The 16994-nt window shown below is 50.4% G+C and overlaps 1 protein-coding gene and 1 non-coding gene across 2 annotated transcripts; one reads left to right on the top strand and one right to left on the bottom strand.

Moving 5' to 3' along the window:
- Positions 1-391: 391 nt before the first annotated feature.
- LOC142457492 (U6 spliceosomal RNA) lies at positions 392-498 on the top strand. Its single transcript, XR_012786220.1, has one exon. It is a non-coding gene; the product is annotated as a U6 spliceosomal RNA (small nuclear RNA).
- A 9118-nt stretch (positions 499-9616) lies between these two features.
- FEZF1 (FEZ family zinc finger 1) lies at positions 9617-11890 on the bottom strand. The gene is made up of 4 exons (XM_075557374.1): positions 11102-11890; positions 10717-10851; positions 10379-10511; positions 9617-9972 (listed from the first exon to the last, which is right to left on the bottom strand). Exons 1-4 carry the CDS (start codon positions 11888-11890, stop codon positions 9617-9619), a joined length of 1413 nt encoding a protein of 470 aa, XP_075413489.1.
- Positions 11891-16994: the final 5104 nt, after the last annotated feature.

Raw genomic sequence — 16994 nt, forward strand, 5'->3', positions numbered from 1 at the left:
GATGGGGAGAGAAGGGCGAGAAGGGGGAACTGATTGCAATGATCACATAACACACACACCTACACACACACACACACACACACACACACACTAACCCAGGGGGACGAACAACAGAAACTGTGGGGGAAGGGAAACAGCAGTAAGTGTAAGATATGAAAATAATCACAATTTATAATTTATCAAGGGGTCACAGGGATGGGAGAGGGGAGAGAGGGGAAAAAGGAGAAGCTGATACTAAGGACTCAAATGAAAGTAAAGGTGTAGAAAATAATGATGGCAACATATGTACAAATATGCTTTGTACAATTGATGTATGGATTGTTATAAGAGCTATAAGAGCCCCCAATAAAACAATTTTTAATAAAAATAAATTTTAAAGAAACCCAGGCACGTGCTCACTTCAGCAGCACATATACTAGAATTGGAACGATACAGAGAAGTTTGGCATGACCCCTGCACAAGGATGACACGCAAATTCGTGAAGCGTTCCATATGAAAAAAAAAGGAAAGAAACCCAGGCATGCAAAGAATTAAAGCAATATAACATATAATATGTAGAACAAAGAGGCAATATAAACAGATCCCCAGATGACAGATGTGATTATTCAGAGACTATAAAATAGCTATCAGTAGATTATTAACGAATTTAAAGGAAATAGACATACTGGGAAATTTCAGCAGATCAAAATTGAAACTATGAAAGAAGAATAAATGAGAATTTCAGACGTAAAAAATATAAAATCTGAAACAAAATACTTGACTGGATAGGCCTGCTAGCATATTGGGCATTACAGATGAAAAATTCAGTAAACTTTAGGAAAGGTCAATATTTTTTACTCTCTGTCAGTAATGGAGTGGACCACGAATTGGATGAAATCAAACGGTTCCATCAGAACTTCTATTGGCACTAGGACCTCAGAGGCAGGTATATCGTCCTTGGATATATACTAATGTCTTGGGTTAGAAACATTTTTGTTGTATCCATCAGGAAGTGATCCTGTGCATTGTATGAAGTTTACTAGCATTGCTAACCCCTCCGTATTTGCCACTGGCCTCACCCTCTCAATTGGGACAATAAATATGCTGTTGTTGTTGTTGTTGTTGTTAGATGTCATCGAGTTGGCTATGACCCATGGTGACCTTATGCACAACACAATGGAACTCGGCCCGGTCCTGCACCATCCTCACAACTGTTCCTGAGCCCATTGGTGCAGCCACTGGGTCAACCCATCTTCTCACGGGCCTTCCTCTCTGTCTCTGCCCCTCCACTTCACCAAACATCATGTCCTTCTCCAGGGCGGGTCGCTCCTGACAACATGGCCAAAGTATGTAAGTCAAAGTCTTGCCATCCTTGTCTCTAAGAAGCACCCCGCTGTACTTCTTCCAAGACCGGTTCCAAGACAGGTTTGTCCTTTAGTACTCCACCAGACTCCCAGTGTTCTACTCTAGCACCACAATTAAAACGCATCAATCCTTCAAGTCTTGGTCTTGCAAAATTCCACCATTAACCTCCAGCTCCATTTCCATCACCAAGCGCACATTTTCTGAGGACTTTTCCTTCTTTCTGGTTTCCAACGTTTGCATTTCAATCACCAAGAATTTGCCATGCCCCTTGATGGCATGTTTGATCAGTTTCAGACTGAAGTAATTGGTAGAATTCTTCAATTTCTTCATCACTAGGTTTTGTAGTTGGTGCGTGAATTTGAATAATAGTTTATTGATTGGATTTCCTTGAAGGTGGATAGATACAATCCTATCACGGACAGCCTTGTACTTCATGATTGGTTTTGTAATGCCCTGTTGACAATGAACGCCACACCATTTCTCTTGATTGTGTTATTGCCAGCCATAGTAAATATTACGATTTTCTGATTCAAAATGGCCAGTACCAATCCATTTCAGCTCACTGATGCCTAGGGTAGTGATTTTTATGTGTCCAATATCATGTTTAACTAATTCCAAATTGCCTAAATTCTTATTTCGTACAGTCCACGTTTCAATCATTAGCAGCATTTTGCAGCTGTTTTTCCTTACCTGGAGTCGTGCCCCATCAGCAAGGGAAGATCCCCAAGGCTCCACTCCCACCGGCTTTACGGACTCACATCACCATGGTCCACGCCACTCTGAGAATCAGCTCCTTGTCGGTCACATGTTGCGTGCCGGCCAACCGGAGGGACCCATCTACCAGCACCATCTCTGACAATGCTCTGCTTCCATTCATCAGGCTCTCAGTCCCTGACGGTGCTTTGGAGCTCCGCAAAGGTTTGCAGCAGCTCCTTCCTGTGAAATGGGGGGCAGAGTCCTTCACTGTAGTCTGTTTTCAGTCTGGAAGCTCCGCTGACCTGCTCCCTCTGGGTGACCCGCCTGGCATCTGAAATACCAGTGACCTAGCTTCTCGAATCGCAGCACACACGTCAACACAGTATGACAAATGACAGATAAGTGGTGCATCCTCTTGTCTGTAGACATTGCCAAATGTGCCTGAGGGGAGGGGGCGGGGAATTGATGCCCTAATAGGAAAATCATTGCTCTAAATCAGTGGTTCTCAACCTTCCTCATGCTGCGACCCTTTAATACAGTTTCTCGTGTTGTGGTGACTCCCCCAACCATACAATTATTTTCGTTGCTACTTCATGACTGTCATTTTGCTACTGCTATGAATCGGGCAACCCCCGTGAAAGGGTCATTCAACCCCCAAAGGGGTCATGACCCACAGGTTGAGAACCGCTGCCCTAAATGACTAGATCACTTAGTTCCAAGCTAGCCTGAAAGTGCTCTTGTTATATGAACCCAGAGCAGTCTGTATAGATTTTTAAATAAGCGAATCCCCAGCTCAAATATAAATTCCAGGAGGACAAAACAATATAGGTCTTGTTCCCTCTTGCTTCCCCAGCATCTCAGCAGGTGGCTGGTGCCTTGCACAGTGAATGAATGAGTGCTAGGCTTTGGCTCTACTTTTAGGGAAGGCCTGCTGTACATGTCAGACTAGACACAAAGTGACTGCAGAATACTGAGGTCGTTTCCTTTTCATGAGTTGCCCTTAAATCAGCCCCATACCTCTGTAGTATGTTTGTTCCTTCTTCCCTGAAGGAAGGGGACCAGCATGCATTTCCTCTTGTCAGTGGTTCTCTGCTTTTCAAGAGACTCGCCAAGCCATGGATTCTCGTCCTTTATACTATACAATTATTAGAAGATATCTTTTACGCCTCTGAAAAGTCCTATCCCCCTTCGCAGTCCAAGTCCTTCTTCAGACTTCATAATAGATCAGAATATTGAACGCTTTCTCTTAAAATGGCATGAATCCTGAAATAAGACTCACTCAGTCCCTGCTCTTGAGTCCAGTTTAAGCCATAGCAACTTTACAGAACAGGGTGGAGCTGCCCTTGTGGGTTTCCGAGACTGTAACCCTTGACAGGCAGGTATAGAAAACCTTGTCTTTCTCTCTCACAGAGATGCTGATGCTTTCTAATTGCTGACCTGAACTAATTCTAATTGCAGACACATAGCATAAGAGAACCAGGTAGCATGGGAATGTAATTTACGCTTTAAGCTGATAAGACTGTGAGTGTTTGGGAGGGGAAATGTGTGTGTGTGTGTGTGTGTGTATGAAAAGATACAATTGACTGCAAAAGATATTTAACTTTTTTTTTTGTTTGGGGAAATTTCAAATTTCATCAAAATTGTTCCAAATATATAATGTGCTCTCGTGGGCCATCCATTATGGTACATAGTCATAATTGTTTGATTGGTGTCTTTTCCAGTATTTTTGACATTTAACAGGTCGATCGGCATCTAATGCACACAGCATACGATTCAGGGGTTCAATCATCTTAAGAGTGGATGCACAGACACCATCACAATCGTTTTAGAGCATGTTCTTCATTCCTGTCCTCGTTGGTGTTATCTCCCGATTCCCCCTAATGTCCCCATCCCCCACTCCCTGGGCACAACCCCAAGAAACCATTAATTCCCTTGCTCTCTCTGGAAATGGCACCTAAAAACAATAATTACAGTTTAACTCCTACGTTTTCTCTTACTTTCCCTCCCTCATTCTGTCTTGTTCTCTGCCTTTACAATTTAGTTGTTGAAGAAATTGAGTGTCTTGTCCTAGAGATAGGCCTAAAATCTACTTTTTCCTGAACTTAAAAAAGTTAAATCCCCCCCCATCAAATATTTATGTAAGCAAGGTACGCTTGTGGGATAGTTTACTCTCTCCAATTCTGGTTCAGATTTAAGTGGTAAATTGCATTTCTATGTTGGGTGGTGGAAAGACATCCTTCTTGGTTAGTGTGCCCATACTTCACTTGTTCACACAACACACACATACACACACACACACACACACCTATATGATTGTTACCAAGAAGTGGTGAAATAAACAAAAGCTCTGTCTTTTGATTTGTGGTGGATTCTAGCTCCTGGTAAGAACTGAAACATAATGCTTTCTCTCCCACTCCCAAACCTTTGTACCGATGAGCCAGATTTGTTTGTTTGACAGCAAAATATTAATCCTGGAGACTTTTATTGGCAGAATTTTATTTCATCTTGACTTAGTAACTTAATCTCCATAAGACCAATAGCAACATGCTTTCATTTGACACCAATGTCATTTCAAACTTGAACAGAAAATGGACATGGTCATTTATGATAACTTCATGCCCATTTGGGTGCCTGATGAATTGTGACTTTTTCTCAAAGTTTGTTATGGACATCATGTCACAGGCCCAGGAGAGAAATATAATCAGAGCGATGGTCTTTCCTATCAAGGTCTTTTAAACCCAAGGTTTCCTCCTTTTCTCCATCACATGGTGAATAACGTAGGCTGGCTTGAATTGTCAATTTACTTAACATCAAAAATACACCAATGGTGTTGATTAGTATTTGGTTTTAGTCTGTCTGGAAGCTGGAAGAGACACATGTATTAATTCTTAGAAGTGATGGGATTTATAACCAGGCAACACTGGCTTACAAACAATTTGAAAATGCTACCTTTTTTTTCCCCGTTCTAATTAACCAAGACAATGATATAACTTCTTGTGTGGAAGTAGTCAGTTCTTTTGGCAAATTCATAGCCACAGGCACTGTTTTGGCTGGTTCCTAATTATTTTTTCTTTGGCCAATCCAACCACTTCATATTATTTCCCAGTGAGATTTTGATTAGCCGTTCATTTTCACGCTTTAATAAATGCAAGGTAAGTAAGTAAGTATAATAGAAAGTAGACTAGAGGTTATCAGGGGGTGGGCGAGTGGGGAGCAGAAAGGATTGCTTACTGGGGAAAGAGTTTGTGTTTGGAAAGCTCTGGAAACACACAGTGAAGACAGTTAGACCCCAGGAATGCAGTTCCTGCCACCTGAATTACGCATTTAAAAATGGTTAACATGGTGAATTACATTGGATATGTCACAAATTTACCACAATTTTCAAAGGTGGTAACCAAATTCACTCTGATAAAAAGTGACCTCTTCACATCAGAAGGGGAACGAAAGTTTCATCCATTCCAAGTCTTTAGAAAGTAATGAACAAGTTCTTTCTGCCTCCGTCTTGAATGTTCTTATCATAGATGTTGCATATTGCAGATTTTGTGATGAAAACTTTACAAAGCGGGTTCAGTTCTCACAGTCAACTCTGGAGCTCCAACCAAATTATGATTCTGATCCCAGATAACAGCCACTAACATAAAAGCGTGAATCTTTCCAACAGGTAAGCAGCCGTGGGTATACCTGTATTGCTCATTGATATTGGATTCATTGTGCCTTATGGATAAATGTCTTCCACATTTGGGAAGAAGCAACATTCCATTAAAAACTCACGATGCTTCAAATCTGACCAGAAGGTCCCTTCTTTGGTAAACCCCCTCAGGACTGCTTCTGTTGAGTATTAAACGCGGATATCTCACATGTTACAATAACTTGTTCTCAAACTAAAATTACAGAAAACCTGAAGGAACGGTGGCCTTAAGGAAGAGATGGTGGGAACCGATCATTTGGGTTATGTGCCCAACTAAAACAGGAAGGAATCGACTACTGACATTAGTGTTTCTGTTCAATATTCTGATGAACATACATCAATAAGCAGATGGAGAGAAAATGTCTTGTCACTTTATAAAGACGTGTAACGGGTAAATCCTAAGACCCCGGTGGGTCAGTGACTGTGAAATTGGTCCCTGCAGCTCTCCTGGCCATCTTTCTCAGTATGAAAAATGCATTCCAACAGAAAGAGCGGAACATAAACCCTCTCTGCAGATAATCTACACACTGGCACTCCTCACAAGAGATGGGAAAATTTGTTGGTTAATTTCTGGTAAAAAAGAAGGTGGAATTGGACCAGGCCAATCCAATAAGACTTGTGTACACACACACAAATATTAGCTGTTCGCACAGACAAATTAGCTATTTGAGGAAAACACCCCCTTCCTATGTGTATTGAAGGAGAATTGTTAAAGTCTTCCACAGACTATTAGCTAAGTGTCCCTCTTCACTTAACCCTTAAGCTCCTACTGTCTTTAAGGAGGTCCTCCTGGATGTTTAGTAAGCTCTAACAGCTTGCCATAAATCAAAGTTCACCCATAGCTCCCCTCCTGACAAGTAGTTCTCTTGAGTGCTTAGTTTTAGAGAATTGCCTTTTGGCCTCCCTACTTGATCACCATCGCTCCAGACTATTCAAACCTGGGAGCAGACAGACAACCTGTGTGTGTGTGTGTGTGTGTGTGTGTGTGTGTGTGTGTGTGTGTGTGTGTGTTCGCGTGAACACTGCACCACCCCCACCATCCCAAACCACAAATGTTACACAAAGCTATCCTATCCCAGATTGCAAGGACAGAGCCTCTCCGTTTACTTTTTTCTTTTTGTGGGGAGGCGATTGCTGGTTGTTTGATGTGGCCATAAGCCTGGTCTCCCCTCCCAGGAGAGACTTAGCGCATTTCCCCCCTCTAAGTCCAAGCCCTGGAAAATGGGGTTTAAAGGCTGGAAAGACACTTCCTTGCAGGAGTATTTTCCCGGCTTCTCCAACAGTGTAGAACAGGACGCACTGCACGTTGAAAGCCTAGAAGAATCACATCCTGGGGCTTGTGAGTGGGAAATAAGTTCAAATTCAAGAAGTAAAACGATTTTCTGCCCTTCCATTAGGTGTCCATTATAGTGACCCCCGATCTTACTCTACCTACTTAAAAGAAAAGGGGGGAAAGACAATGGCTTTCAAGGTCTGGCCAGCCACTGCTAAAAAAGCAGTTACCCTTAAATTCCTTGGGCATTCCCGAGGGCGGCGGTGAGTGAGCAAGACGACCAGGTCTGAGAGAAGCGGCACATCTTGGGCACCCGAATTCAGAATCCACCCAGCTGGGGAGACCTAAGCCCTCCTCCGCGTTCCGAAGTCGCGTCTAACTCAGCTCTGGTCGCAGCAAGGGACTGCATGGGGCCCAGGGCGTCCAGGGAAAGAGAAAGGACAGGATTGGAAAGAACCACAGCTAGGTGAGCCTTTAGAGCCTGAGGACAAAGAGCGCGCGCAGGACTGGCGTCCTGGGACTAAGCAGACGGACTCCCACTGCGACACCTTCCAGCATTCAGAAGGTCCCTGGGGACTGAGTGCTCCCCGCCTACCCCGGACCCCCGTTCCCGGCCTCCCCACCTCTCTCCCAGGCAAAAAAGAGCTTGACCTGGGGATTCCCGACCACCCATCCCTCCCTCCGCTCCCGCGTTGACACAGCTGGGGCCGCCTGCCACCCGGGCCACAAAGTGGCCCTCTGGGTCACCGCTCTCGGAGCTCTGGGCCCTCAGGGCTCCCCCGCTTGGAAACTCCCAGGAAATTGACGCAGCGCCCCAGACTCTTCGGTCGCCCGGGCCGCCCTGCCTCCCGGCCCGGCACCCGCTGCCTGGGCGCCCGCCCGCCAGACGCACAGCTTTCACCGAGTCCGCCGCGCCTCTCCCGCACCGGTCCCCGCGCTCCGAGAGCACGGAAGGGACAGGCAGGCCCCGCTCTCCAGAGCCCGCAACGGTGGCTGCGCGCCCGTTCTCTCGCCGGCTGGCCTGGGCGGCAGCGCCAGGGCAGAGAAGGGAGCCGTGACGCTGGCACCCGGCGGACCGGGCGGCTGAGACCTTGGCGGGTCCGGGACCCCTGCGGCCCGCTTCCCCAGGCCTCCCTCTCCCTCCCGAGGAGGCCCCGCGGCCGCCGCCGACGGGGCTGGGCTGGGAGCTTGTCTGGCAGCTTCTACTGAGCAGCTAATAGTATAACAACCGGGCTTTGATAAATCTGAACTAATTACCCCTCTTAATTAAAGTCTTTAGCAGTTGTTTCACTGTTTTGGCAAGAAAACAGGGAGAGACGTGTAGTTGGGAAACACCCGAGCCTGAACTCACAGCGGAGCTGCTGATTAACACTTGAAGCATTTCAAGGGCCTGGCACCCGCCACCGTTTGATTTTCATCCATGCTTCCCCCTTGAATGGAAGTATCTTCAGCCATAAACACACATGCACTTTTAAACACACGGCTCCCACTGCCAGCTGCGCACAAGTCAGTTTTTGTGCTTTCAGGAGGCAAACAATAGATGGCCTGCTAGGCGGTGTCTGCAGAGCCCACCTGTGTGAGGATGCATGTTACACATGGTCCCAGACATGCTGTTCCCACGGACTTGCTCCCTACAGCCTGGAAGGCCAGAGACCCGCTTCAGTTAGAAAACCCTGGCCCCTTTCTGGCTCAGAACTTGGACTGCCTCTCTCAACTTTGCCCCAAGTCCTAATTATGTAGAGGCTCTTTCTTCGCTCTGAGTGAATCTTACAGATCAGGCGCCTTCCGTCTTACTTGTTTCGGAATTGAACATAAAAAAATAAAACAGCGAGCGATGGTGGTCTCGGGCTGAATAATAGGAACCGAGTCCAGATATTTGTGGATTAAATAAGCATGTTCCAAGTTTTTATTTCCAACAGTTAATGAATCCGTTTCCACGTGCAAGAATCAAAACCAAACTTCGAATAATCCATCCATACGGAACAGCTCTCCGCTAGTGTGCATGTGTGTGCGCGCGTGTGCTCACGAGGTTGACGTGTGCCTTTGCCGGTACACACCGCTGTGTGTGTGTGTGTGTTTGTGTGTGTGCATAACATACACACTCTGGAGTTAAGAGGACATGTTCCTTATCAACAGGCTCCTGGAGACTGCAGGATCAACACAATGGAAATATATACAAGAATAAAATTAAAAACTGTGCAGCATTCCCGGGTAGGATAATACAGATCTCAATAAATACAGCAGAAATAAGTTTTTTAAAAAACAAAATGAAACATCATCTCTCCACCCTAGATGAAAAGTCTCTTCAAATGAAGCAACGACAACAACAGAAACAAAACCAGAAAACAACCAACCCCCAGCCCCAATTTTCTCAGAATTGCCAATGCCTATATAGAATATAATACACAAAAACCATTCAGCAGGTGCATGCAAAGTGGCGAGAGGCCAGGGGGGGGCTTGGAGGTTTCAGGTTGGCCCTACAGAGTGCGGCCTAGCATGCCCTGGGGTCCGCAGATGAGCTGGGGCGGGGAGGCTCAGCTCTTGTCTGCCCTGCCGAGACCTCCAGTGGGGGCTCCCGGCTGGGACTGGGTGGGGGAGAGCCTTGGCCTCAACCACTAGCGACCCTGGTGGAGGCCGGGTTGCAGGGGTCCGGCGGGTGGCAGCGGCGGCGGCAGAGGCGGCAGAGGTGCAGGAGGAGGCTGCTGGAGCGAGGGCGGCGGGTCGGGACCCTGCTCCCCAGCGGTCGGGCGGGCCAGCCCCAGGCCGCTGTCATGCAGTTTGCGGACGTGCTTCTTGAGGTCAAAGTTCCTGCAGAAGCCTTTGCCGCACGTGGGGCAGGTGAAGGGCTTCTTGTCGTTGTGGGTGTGCATGTGGAAGGTGAGGTTGTAAACCTGGTGGAACGCCTTGTTGCAGATATTGCACTTGAACTGCTTCTCGCCGCTGTGGGTCAACTTGTGGTTTTTGTAATTCCCTGCAATATACAAACCACAGGGGCGCGGGGCTGAACGGGGAGCTGGAAAACTCCAGCGAGGGGGTGGGAAACAGAGCCGCCCGCCCCGACGCCTGCGGCCGCTCATTCCCCCAGTTAAAGTTTTCAGCGTCCGCCAGGCCCGTCTTGCCTTCAGATTTATTCAAAACACCACGAGTTATTCACTCGTTTATCTTAAACGAGAAGTTGCTAGTAAAGGGAAATACTCCCGTGCTATACGACGCACGCGGGGCTTTTCTCTGAAAAGAACCCGCCTCTGCGGGTAAAGGGTTCAAAGACAACAAAGGCGCCCAATATTCAGCAGCACTTCAGAACTGTTGGGCGAAAATAATTACCAGGGCGGTCCGCCGAGCACGGGCAGGGGCAACATGGTTCTGGGGGACGATACCTTTCTGATGAAATCCTTTGCCACAGAATTCGCACACAAACGGCTTGTAGCCTGCGTGTATTCTGGTGTGCGTGTTTAACGTGGAGCTCCTGTTAAAGGCTTTGCCACACTGGTTGCACTTGTGGGGTTTTTCCTAAGCAGGAGGAAGGGAAAAAGCAGAGAAGAGCAGTTAGGCTGTTGGGTTTGGGATTCCTGCAAGCTTAAGCTCACTACACACTCGCCAAGCTCTGACTGGGGACAAAGGCAGAGCATCGCCCGGCTTTGACCCCAGTCGCTCCCGGGACAAACTTCATGCATAGGGTCAGGCAGGCAGGAGACCTGGAAAGAGAGGAACACACCTGGGTGTGGATGATCTTGTGTCTGCACAGGGTGCTGGCCTGCCGGAAGCCCTTTCCACACACTTTGCAAACGAAGGGTCGGGCTCCCGTGTGCACCGGCATGTGGCGGGTTAAGTTATAGTGCGCGTTAAAGACCTTCAAGTTAAACACACGTAGAACAAGTTAACCGAACTGGCACTTGCATCTCAAACCCGGCCAGGGGTGGGGGAGAGGGGAGCCCGATCACACGTGCGTGCTGCAAGTCAAGTAAAACCAAACCAAACCAAAATCAAACTCGGCCCGGAGGAAAAAAGGAAGGGAAAGGAGGAGGTTAGAAGGAATGGACAGGACGGGGCGCGGGAAGAAAGGGGCGCGGGGAGGCAGCTCCCTTCCGCAGCGTACTTGCCTTTCCACACACTTCGCAAGTGAACACTTTGGGCTTGGCGTTGGGGGAGACGCGGCTGAACTCGGAGGTTTTGAAAGCGATCTTCTCCGACAGAAGCTGGGCGCTTTCTTTCATGTAGTGCTGCAGCTGCGCCTGCGACAGGTCTTTGAAAGCTACGCCCGAGGGGTACTTCTCCACCGCCGGGACCACCAGTTTATTCCTTTCGGCTAAATACGTTTTTGGCTGCGGGTGCAAAGGGGAACTGAGGAAGTAGGAGGCCACCGGGTGGATGTTGACGCCGGCGGCCGGGTGGCACGGGCTGTCGCCTCGGTTCAGGTAGCACATGGCGCCCATGGCGTGGAAGAAAGAGTGGTTGACCACGCGCGGCCTTACCAGCTTGTACTGCGGCAGCGGCAGCGCGTCGCGAGCCAGGTCGCCCTTGAGATGCAGCGCGCAGTTGAGCAGGTCGCTGCAGCTGAACGCGGGCGCCGCGGGCGCCGCCGGAGCCTCCAGGCTCGCCTTCCGCGGCTCGGCGCCGGTCACTCCGGCCTTGGGACTCGCGTCGTACGCCACGGGAACGAAGGGGATCATGCAGGGGATTGGCGAGTTGAGATGCAGAGAGTGCTTGGGGTCCCCTTTGGGCACGGCTCCCTGCAGGAAGTGGGGGACGGGCAGGGCCTTGGGCTCGGGGGTGCGCGCCATGATTCGTTCGATGGAAAAAGCCAAAGGTTTGGAGGTACTCATCATGTTGCTTCGGGCCGGCGCGGTCGCTAACATTTTGGTGGTCGGGTCGTGGCAGCTACTGTCCATGTCTGAGTCGCCCGCGTCCTTCCGCCCGGGCCGAGCTGCCGCGTCGCTGCCTCCTTCCCTCCTCGTCACAGACCTGCGGAGAGGGGGACGGGCACCATCACCACCAGCAGCCTCCTCCTCCTCCGCCCCAGCATCACCAGCCGAACCTGCCTGCCCAGCCCAATGGACTCCTGCCAGCCCATGACTCGGGGACAATCACTACTTATTTCTATCAATAGAAAGTGTTGTGTCAATAACGCAGCCAAGACCTCGCCAATCGTTAACTTCCAAGAGGAGAAGGTAAACTAGATAATTGCTCAATTCGCTTCCAACAGTCAACAGGAAAACTTTTTTTTCCTCTCCGCAGTCAGTGCCTACTTTTCATTGGTGAGCGAGGTGCCCCCGCCCAGAAGAGGCGGGGGCGCTCTGGGCCGCGCCCCGCGCCCTCCCCCTCCTCCGCGCTCCCACTCTGCGGCGGCGGGCGCACTCCCGGCTCCCCACCCCTCACCCCACTCCCACCCCACCCCCTCCTGGCTTTTTCCCTCTGTCTTTTTAATTCCCAATCTGCTTAACCAGGCTTTAGAGGCCAAGCAAATCTGAGATCAATTTTCTCGTTTAACTCTAAGTGACATCATCTAAAATCATTGCGCACGGGCTAAATAAGGAAACGGAGCCTAATTCGGGGGCAAACGCCAGGCTATATTTATCAAACGGCAGGCTCCCGAGGGCCGCTGCCGGGGAACCTCCGACAGCGGGCTTGGAGATTCCCCGGGTGGTTCCGTCCGGCCCGGGCCCATTCTGGACCGCCTTCGCCGCCGCCTTCCCTCCCTCAGTGGCGGAAGGCTGCGCGCACGCGGGGTGCGCAGTTCTGGGGGCTCCTCTGCTTGAACCGGATCTGGACTCTTGGAAGACGCCAGCAGGTAACTGGCCTCCTCCAAACGCCCTGAAGAATTAAAGGCTTTGGGAGGCTTGTTAAGTGTTGGTGGGTTTGCAATGCTTGTCGCAATAGGCCTGGGAAAGACGCGGGTACAAAGTTAAGGAATAAGCGGTGTCACACCAAAAGAAACCTGGGCTCAGACCGGACCCCACCCCCGAGACACACAAGCATCCGCGCGCGCGCGTGCGCGTGCTCCCCTGACTTTCCTTTGAGAGCCGGGAAAGAGCATTTGCCTCTACCTGCGCTCAACTAGACCTCTCTCGGAGCGAAAAGAACAGGGAACGGCACTTGTTGATCCCCAACCCGACCCAACGGCTGCCGGGGACCCCAGTCTAAGAAGCAGCGCAGACGACCGCCAGGGTGGCTGTGCTCCACGAGGTGGCGACCACGGCGAGCAGGGCCACCCAGCGGCGTGGGAGTCGCTGGCGGCGCGGCGTTTCCCCAGCTCTGGGGCGCGCGGAGACCTGGCTCCCGCAGCGTTCGGAGCCTGGCACCCTCGGGGCGGGCCCCTCGGCCCCGATCCCCTGGGCGAACCGTGGAGCGCCGGAGCGTTCGGAAAGGTCGCGAGTGGCACCGATCGGGCTAAGCGGGTGCCCGGCGCGGGGGTGGGCACGGCGTGGCGCGCTCCCGGAGCGGCTGCAGTTCAGGCTCACCTGCCGTGGTGCAGCCCGATGCCCGGCTGCGACCGCACAGAACCGAGTCCCGGGACCGGTCATGCACTGGGGGCCGCGCGCGGCGGCCACGAACCCGCGCAGGGAGGCCCAAGGAGCGCGCAGCACTGTGAGGCGAGGGCCCTGCGGCCTGGCGGCGCCGGTGGGTGGTGGCTGCCAGCAGTCGACCAGGGTGCCATCTGTCTGGTGAGTTACCCAGAGTGGGTGCGCGTAGCGTAGGAGGTGGTGTGTGCGGGAGTTGGCGGAAGCGTGAGGTGGGGGATCCCATTCCTACGAAAGTCCCGGGAAGGCTGGGGAGCTGGAGGCCGCATGTTCCCGGCTAGTAAGTCGGGGGTTTATGCGCCCCTATGAGATTCCAGCCAAAGACACCACAGTCGACTCCAAGCAGAGGAAATTGGCTTCTTCACCCCGCCGGCCTGCCCTTGGCCAGCTAGGAAGCCAAACAGATCCCTGAGCTCCACGCTGGCTTTCTGTAAAGCCTTGCTTCCTAGGCCCTGCGAGGCCAAAGGGTTGGAAACGGAGAGCGCCCGGGCTGGGCCAGAGCCTGGGGCCCCCCGCGGGGACGGCTGCCTGCCGAGTGCTGGTGGGGGACACCACTTGCGGAGGAAGTAGCGGGTGGGGTGTGGTGTGGAGGCGAGAGTCTTGCTGAAAGTGGAGGTTGGGCACTGGATCAGTTGGAGGGAAAGCGTAGAAAGTGCCGGCCTTAGAAGCCAGGCCTGGGAGCCCTTCCTCAGGTCTCTGGGTGGCTTCGCCCAGAGAAGAGGGTGGAGAAGCGCAGCCTGCGAGCTTCCCAGCCCAAGGTCAGGAAGAGGCGCTCCAACCCCGGGAAGCGCTTCCCGGAGTCCTTGGTTGGGGCGCAGCCACCTGGGGCTCGCGGAGACTGGAAACGTCCTCTCCTTTTGCTGTTCGGGCCTTGGGGCTGGGCTCTCCTCCCCGACTCAGACAAAGGGCAGGGGACCAGCCTGACTTGGGGGGTGTGGTGGGGGGGACCTGGGTCCCACGACAGATGGGTCTCTGTTAAGACTTTAATTGCTGCCTTTTGGGGCAGATCAGGTTCCCCTTCCTACCTGCCGCCTCCCAACCTCGAAAAATCCCATCGCTGTTGGACTCCTCCGGCACATGGCCAGGGTTAGAGGAAATGCCCAGCCGCGCAGACCCGCAGGGCCGCGGAGGATTTGGCACGCCCAGCTGACTTTGCACAACTCACCCACCTCCGGAGCGCTACCTGGCTACCTGCGTTCTCATCTGAATGCCACCAGCTTGTTTTCTGCTCCTAGTTTGTCCCTCCCTCCCTCGAAGGCGAAAGAGCCTTTATTTGACCTGGGTAAATTTCTTCTAGATTGACCCGAACCTGAAAAAGGAGCATTATTGGCTAAGGGGTGTGCTTGGTCGGTATAGTTAACATTTCAACTGCTTACTTTTCACTGGTCTTTTCGGGATTTGCCTTTTTGACAAGTGTTTGGAAGTCAAAATCTGTTGTCATTTGAGTAGCGCACACTTAGCAAAGCAGCAATTATGCCTTGAGCCCCCTAATCCCGTCAACCGAAAAGCTGCGTTATAAACCCGGGTCTCCATAATCCAACATGTGTTTATTTCAACGTAATATTTTTCACTCAAACCTAGTCCCCCCCCAAAAAGTGTTCATTTTGTCTTAAAATACACAATGTAATGCAGCGGTTGCAAGCGTGTTGCCAAGCCATCTCAGGTGTTCCCTCTCCTTGGTTTACAAACACATTTTACAAAATACAACCAGAACAACAACACGGTATTGAGTGCAGAGACTATTTGGAGTTTTTAGAAAGGTCTAAAAATAATCACTTAAAATTATTTCATTTGCTTAAAAATATGACAGGGAAGCCTTGTTTGTTCGGTTAATGTCAAGAAGAGGAACCTGGTTATATCATTTCCTTTGAATTCCCACCCTCCTGGGGAAGATGGGGGATGGGTGGGAGAGAGCAATGATAAAGTCTTCCCAACCACAGGAAGTCAGCATTTCCTTGCCCACCTTTAAGTCATGGTCCAAGGCCAATTTGAAGTGTCTGGTTTTGCTTTGCGCTCCGCATCCTGGAGGAAGGACAGCAGCTCTTGACATGCGGAGACTAGACACCAGACTCTAGGTTAGAAGCTTTGCATGGATGGACAAGAGTCCTGTTCCTCTCAGATAAATTCAAATCCTCTTAGGAAAACTGCTCTTCTCTTTGCCGAGAAGGTCCAAGTTTGGTTTCGGTGCTTTGTCAACTTTTGAAATATGTCACCTAAAGCTATTTTATTCACATCCTTGTTGCAGACAAATGCAGCTTCTCATCCAGAAGATTATTACAACAGGAAATAACCCGAATCAAACCCATTGCCAGACTCTGACTCAGGGGACCCCATAGCAAAACACCCAAGTGTCTCACAGGCTTCTAAGAGTGTCAACCTTTAGGGAAGCGACCTGCCACACTTTTCTCCCATGGAGCAGTGGATAGGTTAGCACTGCTTGCTGACCTTTCGGCGAGCAGCTGAGTGCTTAACCAGTCAGTCACCAAGGAAGGCATCTTTAATCCACAATCTTCCAACATTCTTAATAAACTACCAAATACTGTTAATGTTTTGGGATGCAGGGAAACAAAAGCAAGGAATAGATTGGAAAACCTTATCATTTCTTGCACCCTACTGTCAAGTGCATACATTTGACCTCAATCATGATTTTAGGGGTGTAAGGCCTTTTCTAAATACCTGACTCCCACCCCTTCAGCAAGAGCATTGGCTCTCTCGCTTGCGCTTGCTCTCTCTCTCTCTCTCTCTCACTCTCTCTCTGTCTCTCTCCTCTGCTTATTAGCTGCTATGGAGCTAAGAAGGGAGACTTGATATTCCTCCACGCTATTAGGTCAGTTCTGACACATAGATACCCTAGGTGCAGTGGAATGGGACAATACCCAGTCCTGCTGTATCCTCACAATTGTTACTATTTAAGCCCATTGTGTGAATTCATCCCATTGAGGGTCCAGAGGCTTAGCCAGGGGGAACAAGGGGTCCCTGCTCCCAGTGCAAGTCCAAGGCCCTTCCGTGAACTTCCTCCTCCACTAGTCATGGCTTGACACACTGAAGCAGCTGATGATGGGGAGGCTTTCCTGCTGACAATCAGTCTCCCCACCAATTCTTCCTTGAGGATGGGGCTTAGGCAAATGTGCAGATTGCCCATGGGTGCTCATTTCTCTCCCTGGGACTGAGAATGTCTTCCTCTCTTCCATTGCCCCTCTACTTTACCAAGCTTGTTGTCCTTCCCCAGGGACTGGTCTTTCTTGGTAACATAGCCAAAGTCCATTAGAAAAAATCTTGCGATTCTCACTTCTAAGGACTATCCCAGCGACTCTTCTTTCCAGACAGATCTTTTGGTTTTAGCCGTCCATGGTATAGTCAGTACTATTCAATTCTTTGGTCTTCCTCATGTATTGCAGAGCTTTGCCCTGCTCAGATGGCGATTGGAAACACCAGACCTCGGGTCAGGTGCACCTTAGCCTTCAGAGTGACTGTT

This window comes from Tenrec ecaudatus, chromosome 9 (genome assembly GCF_050624435.1).
Source record: "Tenrec ecaudatus isolate mTenEca1 chromosome 9, mTenEca1.hap1, whole genome shotgun sequence".
Taxonomy (NCBI): Eukaryota; Metazoa; Chordata; class Mammalia; order Afrosoricida; family Tenrecidae; genus Tenrec; species Tenrec ecaudatus.